Source organism: Vanessa cardui, chromosome 5 (genome assembly GCF_905220365.1).
Source record: "Vanessa cardui chromosome 5, ilVanCard2.1, whole genome shotgun sequence".
NCBI lineage: Eukaryota > Metazoa > Arthropoda > Insecta > Lepidoptera > Nymphalidae > Vanessa > Vanessa cardui.
In genome coordinates, this window is record NC_061127.1 from 15,384,215 (window position 1) to 15,394,537 (window position 10,323).

At 35.6% G+C, this 10,323-nt stretch overlaps 1 protein-coding gene across 1 annotated transcript; it reads left to right on the top strand.

The window, feature by feature from the left end:
* The first annotated feature begins 1,887 nt into the window (after positions 1–1,887).
* Positions 1,888–10,110, top strand: LOC124530086 (macrophage mannose receptor 1-like). The gene is made up of 6 exons (XM_047104080.1): positions 1,888–2,043; positions 2,955–3,068; positions 5,381–5,521; positions 6,090–6,281; positions 6,503–6,754; positions 9,893–10,110. Exons 1-6 carry the CDS (start codon positions 1,989–1,991, stop codon positions 10,063–10,065), a joined length of 927 nt encoding a protein of 308 aa, XP_046960036.1. The 5' UTR covers positions 1,888–1,988; the 3' UTR covers positions 10,066–10,110.
* The last annotated feature ends 213 nt before the right edge of the window (positions 10,111–10,323 follow it).

Here is a 10,323-nt window from a genome sequence, read left to right on the forward strand (position 1 = left end):
CTGTGACTTGCGTATAAGAGATACATGGCATCGGAATGTCCCCCGATCCCCGCGAAGCACTAGTCAGTCTTCCTCGAATTTTTTATCAAGAGCTGCCTCTTAGTAATAATATCCAAATATTTATTTTGGTTATAAATTAACTTGTTTTACATTGTATTGGTGCAATGCCGGCTCCAACTATAACAATAATTGTAACTACGTTATACAATCATAGATAGACTTTTAAGAATTTTTTTTATGGTTTAGGTTGGCGGACGAGCATATGGGCCACCTGATAATTGGTCACCATCGCCCATAGACAATGACGCTGTACGGAATATTAAGTATTCCTTACATAGTCAATGTGCCACTAACCTTGGGAACTAAGATGTTATGTCCCTTGTGCCTGTAGTTACACTGGCTCACTCACCCTTCAGACCGGAACACAACAATACTGAGTATTGCTATTTAGCGGTAGAATAACTGATGAGTGGGTGGTACCTACCCAGACGGGCTTGCACAAAGCCCTACCAACAAGTAGTCTAAGTTTTTTAATTTCATTTTACTAAAGAGAGTCAAGGAGGAAAAATATCAGTGTTTCTCCACTATATTGTGCATGTATTATACGTATAAATCATCATCTTGAATCAATCTATCTGTTATCTATAAAAATCGCATCAAAATCCGTTGTGTAATTTTAAAGATCTAAGCATACATAGAGACAGACAAAGGTAAGCGACTTTGTTTTTTACATAGTAAAGTCCTATGATGCGTTTTTATTCGTAATATCTTAACAGTATGTAGCAAACCGCCGAGATGGCCTAGTGGTTAGAACTCTTGCATCTTAAGCGATGATTTCGGGTTGAAACCCAGACAAACACCACTATATATATGTGCTTAATTTGGGTTTATAATTCATCTCGTGTTCGGCGGTGAAGGAAAACATCGTGAGGAAACCTGCATGTGTCTAATTTCTTTTAAATTCTGCCACATGTGCATTCCACCAACCTGCATTGGAACAGCGTGGTGGAATATGTTCCAAGCCCTCTCCTTAATGAAAGAGGAGGCCATTAGCCCAGCGGTGGGAAATTTACAGGCTGTTACTTTACTTTACTTTATGTAGCAAACTAAAGTTAGTTTCTAAAGTACGCTTCGTTAAGTTGTAGACATTAGAGTTATCCGTAAGTAAACGGACTGAGGGTGATAATGATGATCATAATCACGTTGTGTGTTCTTTAGCGAGTAATAATAGTATAAATAATAGTAATAATTCAATGTGTAATCGCGAAAATTTAAGACAACATTATAATCACATATATTTTAGGTTACAGCTAACATACATAAATATTAATTATATATATATTAATTGCTTGCCATGAAAATAACTGTTATCACACATGCAATCAATATTATAATAGTCGGTTAATACTTCATTATTTTAATTAGTATTAATTTTATTGTTTTCTTCGTTATATAAAAAGTATTCGTCGCGCGTCGATTTATGTAATTAGATAAAGTTAGTAATATAAATGTTTACCCAGTAAATATGCAAAGACTTTGATAGGTTATTATTCTGACAGAGTTCGTCTAACAATAACAACCCAACAATAATATATATTTACGCCAGCATCTTTTTTTTTACATTTTAAAGACGGGCATATGGTCCACCTGATGGTAAGTGGTCACCACTATAAGAAATATTAATCATTGACTTCGTATACGCCGCAAATCTTGTAAAGTAAGATGTTAGTAAATTATTCTCTATTTTTATTATCATTGATTTTGTATTCGAAAGAAGGAGACACAGCATTTTGTTTTGTAATAACAGTAAAATAACAGATTGATCAGATTTTATATTTGTGTGTGTCTGGGAATCCCAAGCGGACTTAATAATTTTCTTATTATATTAGTTTGACAGATAATGAAGAGGTTATCAAACGTTTATGATATATGAGATTTACGAAACAGAGCTCAGTTGTACGCTCAAGTAAACACATCGAGTTATTGTGATGATTTTACAAAAATATTTATTTACTTTATTAATAATCTTCGCTTGTAGCGTTGGTGAGTTTTTTTTTCATTATTTTTCATTATTGACGACCTTCACGGTCGAGTTGTGTCGGTTTTCATGAGTACGCCACTCCGATGTCCCGGATTCGATTCCCAGCCGAATCTATGCAGAAAATTTATTAGTTTTCGTTGTTTTCTTGGGTCTGATCGTTTGTGATATCATCGTTACTTCTGTTTTTCTATAACACAAGTGCTTTACATTTTTACATTGGGATAAGAGTAATGTAGGTGATGTTGTCCAATATTTATTCATTAATTTATTCGGGTTAAAATGAGGAGCTACGGAGGCGGCACATCCGTATTTATCCAAGCATTGATCTCGTATCAAGTTCGACGAGGTCGTATCTTGTATAACTTACATATCCTTATGAATCCATCTGTTACTCCTCCAAACTGCTAGGAGACATAAGCATATATCATTAAGGCCGCCAAATTTAGCTATTATTATTATATCTATTTAGAGACGGTCCATTAGATAGAACGTGTGCATCTTAACCGATGACCACAGGTTGAAAACCCAGCCAAATATCACTGAACATTCATGTGCCTAATTTGAGTGTGTAATACATCTCGTGCTTAGTGGTGAAGGAAAATACAGTGAAAATCCTAATGTGTCTAATTTCATTGAAATTCTGGTACAGGTGTGTTCTTATTGAAGCCCAAAAAGGCTTTATACTTATATACGTAAGTTGGCATAAACAACAAAATGGAATATTGTTGTGTTCCGGTTTGAAGGGTGAGTGAACCAGTGTAACTAAAGGCAAATGGCAAAAGCAAAAGGCCCATATGCTCGTCCGCCAACCTATGCCATAAAAAAAAGAACATTTATCGTATCTGAGATTAGACTATATATACTATACAAGAGTATCAAATGATGAGAAACGATATAACTTTATAAATTTCAGCGGGCAAACAGTTTCGTTTCGACTACGACTACAGTGAATATGCTGATGGATGGTTCAAACTCCATTTAATACCTGCCACCTGGCACGATGCTTGGCTCAGATGCGATCTTGAAGGTACTGTTATAAATTTCGAAGTTACTACGGTACGACACAACTTAGATGTAGCATCAGCAAAATTCGTAAAACCGATCACATCCAAATGAAATACGCTATCCCAAATTATCAATCAATAATTATTTATTATATTAATATGATCTATTCACAAACGTTATATCATCATCGTATATATCGTCTTTCACACAATCCACCCATCGTTTCCTTGGTCGTCCTCTACCTCTATATCCATCCACAGACATCCTCAAGGCCTTCCTCACAATATGTTCCTCATTCCTCCGCATTACATGCCCATACCATGATAGCCGCCTTCCAAATAACTTCTCGGCTATCGTAATAACTTGTAATATCATATGATCTAATATATTCGTCAATCTGACACGTCGATTTGCATGCACTTGCACTCTTTGGTTGAACTGACGCGGGAATCTATAGCGACGAATAGCGTCGAATGGCGCGATAGGGAGCTATTTCTATTGGTTTTATAAATCAGCAGTAATCGGTTTTATTGAAATTGCCAATGCTACATCTAAGTTTTGTCAAGCTATACATATTTATCATTTCTAGCAAGATAAAAATCTATACACTATTTTCCCCCGCAACTAACAAAGAAATAACCGAGGATCCCGATGTTGAAGATTCTCGTCCTTTATTTATGGTAGTAATTTGTTTTCTTGCTTATTGTACGGTAAGTGAGCTATTACTTGAAACACGGATATAGTATCAGTGATCTCTAGAAATGGTCTAGAATTACGAAACAGAGCTCAGTTGTACGCTCAAGTAAACACAACGAGTTATTGTGATGATTTTACAAAAATATTTATTTATCTACTTTCCGAACCGGTGGTAGCTTCACTTAATTGTAAAATGATGATTCAAAAGTTCTAGTAAAAGCCTACTTGAATAAAGTTTATTTTTATATTGATTTTTAATGGTAGTGTATTGAGTCAAAGTAAATCAGTCAAATTATAGTTTCAGAAAATTTTATCATACCAAATTGGACCCCGCCTTTTTAGAAATAGGAATGAATAGAAATCTTATTACAAACAACTTTTGGTTGAATTGTTTATAAGATTTTTATCTTTATTGAATATTACTAGATATAACATGAAATTTTACAAGAAAAAAGAAATTTGTTTTTTTAAAATATAATTGGAAAATAAATATAGAATAAAGAAACAGGGTTACAATATAAAACATGTATACAAATAATACCCAACACGTCCTGGATTTGGAGCTGAGATGGCCCAGTGGTTAGAACGTGTGCATCTTAACCGATGATTTCGGGTTCAAACCCAAGCAAGCACCACTATATATATGTGCTTAATTGTGTTTAAAATTCATCTCGTGCTCGGCGGTGAAGGAAAACATCGTGATGAAACCTGCATGTGTCTAATTTCATCGCAATTCTGCGACATGTGCCTTCCACCGACCCGCATTGGAACAGCGTGGTGGAATACGTTCCAAACCCGCTCTTCAACAGGAGGTCTTAGTCCAGCAGTAGGAAATTTACGGCTACTTTACTTTAATTTACATCTTGGATTTGAGTGTTTGAAAAATGATATTATTTTACTATACAAAACGTTGTCTCCTATCAAATTTATCACTTGAATAGCTTCTGAAATCTTGTAAAATCCCCTTGTGTCATAAATGTCATGTGTCGTTTTTGTCAACCCTAAGTCTTTGGGATATCCATTTCAAATGCGACACAAGAAAAACAAACTTGCGTTTATTGGCAAAGATTTCGTTCAAGAATATACTATTTAAAATCAGGTATTCTTATTTAGAGTCGAGATGGCCCAGCTGTTGGAACGCGTGCATCTTAACCAATGCTTGCGGATTCAAACCCAGGCAAGCACCGCTGATTCATGTGCTTAATTTGTCTTTATAATTCATCTCGTCCTCAGCGGTGAAGGAAAACATCGTGAAGAAACCTGCATGTGACAAATTTCATAGAAATTCTGCCACATGTGTATTCCACCAACCCGCATTGGAACAGCGTGGTGGAATATGTTCCAAAACTTCTTCTCAAGGGCAGAGGAGGACTGAGCCCAGCAGTTGGAACTCCATGGATGCTTTTCGCAGTACACCTGATGACCCACTATATAAACGCGAGCGAAGACGCTGACAAAAATTGTATCTTAATACACTTGGTGGTAGGGCAAGGTTGGTGGCACATTGACGATGTAAGGAATAGTTAATATTTCTTACACCTTCATTGTCTATGGGTGATGGTGACCACTTACCATCAGGTGGTCTATATGCTGGTCCGCCAACCTATACCATAAAAAAAAATACTTTTAAAATTTCAGGTTCAATTTTGGCGTCCCCGATAAACTATCAAATGAAAGTCGCTATGGATTCATATTGGGAAGCCAAGAAAACGAACGACTGCGCCTACTACACCGGAATAAATGCCTTATTCTCACATGGAGATTACTTTTCCGTTGAAGGTACGCATCAAACGTTCCGTTGATAAGAATTTTCGCTTAGACATTTACATACGAGTATGCGTTCCTGATGTCTAGTGACACTGAGCACGAAATGTAAATAAGGTGGAACTTTGTCAGAGCCGAGAATTTCTGAGAAATGATTATCCAACTCTGGTAAAGTCAAAAACGTTTTTACATATTGCTCATAATAATTTTACTTAGTGATAGGACTTTGTGTGTACTCGTACCTGTCTGGGTAAGTACCACCCATTAATAAAATATATATAATGTCTCCGTGGCAAAGACTGGCGGCATTGGCATATGGGAAATTGTTAGTATTTCTTACAAGGTTAATATATATGGACGGTGGGAAACACTTACCACCTGTGGCAAGTGGCATATTTGCCTGTCTGCCTTCCAATATTATATCTCTTTGACAATATAGTTTTTAATCTATAAATCATTGGAAGAGAAAAGAAAAGAAAATTAAAAAAAAAAATTAAAAATTCTTCTACCTCCCTAAGACACATTCTTACAGCGGCTAGAAATTAAGTATAGCAAGAAATGAATCAAATTGTTGATATTGCAGGTGTACCTTTGCCTAGGATGCCAGTGAAGTGGGCGCCTGGTGAGCCAGATAATTTCAATAACAACGAAGACTGCATTGTTTTAACCAATGGAACGATAGCTGACGTGAACTGCTCGGAAATATTTCCATACATGTGTTTTAAGAAAAACACGAAGGATATAATTATGACGTCATGTGGGACCGTCGACAAAGGTTTGATTTTAAGAATAATAAAAATTTTAACTGTAACTGTGCATAAAAAAAACGTATATACTACAATATGGATAATCTCCAAAAATATTTGAATTTAAATTGACCTTATAATCCTTAAACAATATCAGACATGAATTATATAACGACGGATGTACACATTTAAATATGAATTAGGTACAAAGATGTTTAAAAAAAAAAGTTAAAGGAAATTTTCTTTACAGAATATAAGATGGAAAGTTTAACTGGAAACTGCTACAAATTCCATCCAGTAGGTAAATCCTGGAAACGTGCTTTTATGACCTGCGCGGCCGAGGGAAGTTATCTGTCGGTGGTCAACAGTCCACAGGAGGCACTTCTCCTCAAAAAGATATATGACGCGAATTATCCAAAAATCCGTCCCGGCACCAACAAGGATGTAATAATTATCGGCATGCATGATTGGAACGAACATGGCGTCTGGAGGACCATTCATGGTAAGCACCATTTACAACAACAACAATAACAACAACAGCCTGTAAATTCCCATTGTTGGGCTAAAGGCCTCCTCTGCCTTTGAGGAGAAGGTTTGGAACATATTCCACCACGCTGTTCAAATGCGGTTTGGTGGAATACACATGTGGCAGAATTTCTATGAAATTTGTCACATGCAGGTTTCCTCGCGATGTTTTCCTTCACCGCCGAGTACGAGATGAATTATAAAGACAAATTAAGCACATGAATCAGCGGTGCTTGCTTGGGTTTTAACCCGCTATCATCAGTTAAGATGCACGCGTTCTAACCGCTGGGCCATCTCGACTCTTAAGCACCATTTAGGGGTTATCTTTTATGCCTTAATCAATTGTTGCTGCAATCGGTGATGAAGGATAGTTTCCTTGACAAAGGTCAGATGATATTTCATGTCAATCCCCATTGGAATATCGTTGTGGAATAATCTACGAAAATCTTTCCCATAAGGAGTAGGCCTATAACCAGATGTGAATATTTACTTGACACTAATGACTGATACTTGACACTGATCTACTATTTTTTGTTACTGTTTGTCCCGAAACATCCTACAAAGGCTTCGTTCCTTTCCTTATATTCGTATCTAAACTTCTTCATACTCCTTAACGATACGATAAATGATAAAAGAGGAGTTGGTAATTGGAGGAGGCCCTAAATATAATTATTTGCGATAACTACGTGTTCATTGCGGCAAGGAGTGACGACTGTATTTCTTATCAATTCTTATTGGTTAAACTACATTCAAAACACATGATAGCTTTACATTAAATTTAATCCGATGATGACGAATCAAAATGTAAGTGCATAAAGAAATTACAATTATTTTTCCTGAGGGTACATTTAAAAGTCTGCCTTATGAATTGTATACACTGAGGTAAAATGTTGCGGGTAGTTATAGTACACAAAAATGTTAAGGTAGGGGTTACATTAGCTTATAAATTATTTTGCACATATTCCATTACACGTTTTTTGAATATAGGAAAACTCTTGCTATTAATGATTAAATCTGATAATTTATTATAAATTTGAACTCCTTCAAATAAAATGTTTTTCTTTCCATAGTTGGTTCTGGTTTTTGGAAGTTCTAGTTTATTACGTTTCCTAGTGTGGTATGTATGTGTTTTTTTATGAAAGTGTAATTGTGAATGTGTTTTATTTGTTATTATTTTTCTAATCAACATGCAGGTTTTCAAAGTGTATAATTGATTTAAATTAAGAAATTTTGTTTTTTTGTATAATTCAGCGGATGGCGTCATATAATCATATTTGTAAAGAACTTTAATAACTTTATTTTGTAAAATTTGTAATGGCTTTACGTTAGACTTCGCAGCAGTTCCCCATATTTCAATAAGATATTCTATATGAGGTTTTACTAAAGAATTATAAATAATAGGACGAACTTTATTAGGTATACATAAGGAAATTTTACGTAGTGCTCCTATCAAAGGGGATATTTTATTTTTAAGATGATCAATATGGTACTGCCAGGTTAACTTGCTATCCATTATAAGACCTAAATATTTTTCATGATTAGTTTTATTTATAGGTTCGTTAAAAATTGTTAGTTGGTCATGAATTTGTATATTTTTATTTTTAGGCGCGAAGATCATATATGATGTCTTTTTGGTATTAATAGTTAATAAGTTAGACAGAAACCATTCGCTAATAACATTTAAATCACGTTGAGCTACGTCAATTATATTTTTAATGTTATCACCAAAGTAAAATAAGCTTGTGTCATCCGCGTACTTGATTTGAATAAAGGAAAAGATCCATCCACTCATGACATGTTTCAGCCAGACACTAAATCTAGAAGGGACTTTTCTTAGACCTTAGATTCCAAGGTTAGGGGTACATTCACGAAATAATAAATAAATAAATATGAGACAGCATCCCATACATTACTCTGTTCTCAATGTAAGCAGCTGAAGCACTTGTGTTATGGAAATCAGAAGTAACGACGGTACCACACACACCCAGACCCAAGACAACATAGAAAACTTATCTATTAACTATCGAACCCGGGACCTCAGAGTGACGACCACGGAGGTCGTCTATTTCTAATGATGGATTGATGGATTAATATTTATGACCACATATAATCAGGCTCTATTTTCGAATCAGTATCACCATTGTGAGTCTTCTATTTTAAAAAAACATGTACTATGAACAAAAATATACATTTATCAGGTGAACATATTATTTAAAAAGGGAAAAATATTTAAAAAAACTATTGGCCCGTTCCGGCTTCGCACGATGGACTTTTTTTTTATATTTTTACCTTTTATTTATATTTCTTTTTTGTTGTTTTTTTTCAACATGATTAACAATTATCGTTCTATCTCAACAAACTAAATGATATACCTAAACCATCCTTATGAATCTCCCTGTCTGTTAATGAAAACCTTGAAAAAAATTTTGGAATTTTTCGCAAACATACAGACAGATGCGGCGGGCTTTGTTTTTTTTTATGTTATAGGCTGGCGGACGAGCATATGGCTCACCTGATGGCAAGTAGTCACCATCACCCATAGGCAATGACGCTGTAAGAAATATTAACTATTCCTTACATCGTCAATGTGCCACCAGCCTTGGGCACTAAGATGTTATGTCCCTTGTGCCTGTAGTTACACTGGCTCACTCACCCTTCAAACCGGAACACAACAATACTGAGTACTGTTATTTGTATGGGTGGTACCTACCCAGACGGACTAGCACAAAGCCCTACCACCAATAAATTTTATAATATGTAGTGATTAAAAAAAAGTAAAAAGTAAAGTAACAGCCTGTAAATTTCCCACTGCTGGGCTAAAGGCCTCCTCTCCCTTTTTGAGGAGAGGGCTTGGAACATATTCCACCACACTGTTCCAATGCCGGTTGGTGGAATACACATGTGGCAGAATTTCTATAAATTTGTCACATGCAGGTTTCCTCACGATGTTTTCCTTCACCGCAAAGCACGAGATGAATTATAAAGACAAATTAAGCACATAAAACAGCGGTGCTTGCCTGGGTTTGAACCCGCAATCATCGGTTAAGATGCACGTGTTCTACCCACTGGGTCATCTCGGCCATATGTAGTGATTATTACACGTTTATTCTTCTAGGATCGACGATCGAGGAAGAGGGTTACGCGGACTGGGCTCAAGGGCAACCTGACAACTCTAGTGGTCAGTACTGCGGTGCAATGTTTCGTACCGGCAAATTGGATGATTACTGGTGCCAATCCACCGCCCCATTCATATGTGAAAAGAGTCCAGACAGCCTGCTTGAACCATAATGTCAATATATTTTTTGGAATATACAGCAAATCTGTTGTTTTATATTTATAGTGTTTAAACCTCTTTGCTATCAATAATTTAGTAATTATGATTAATACATTTTTTTAAAGAGAAACTACTGAGTTTCCTGCCAGTTCCACTCTAGAAAATTTAGATTTTTAAATGATTGGTAGCTTTAGATTTAATACAGTTCTGTATATTGACGATTCAGACGTGCTTTTTAAAGCTTACTCAAATTTGATGAATAAATCATGAAT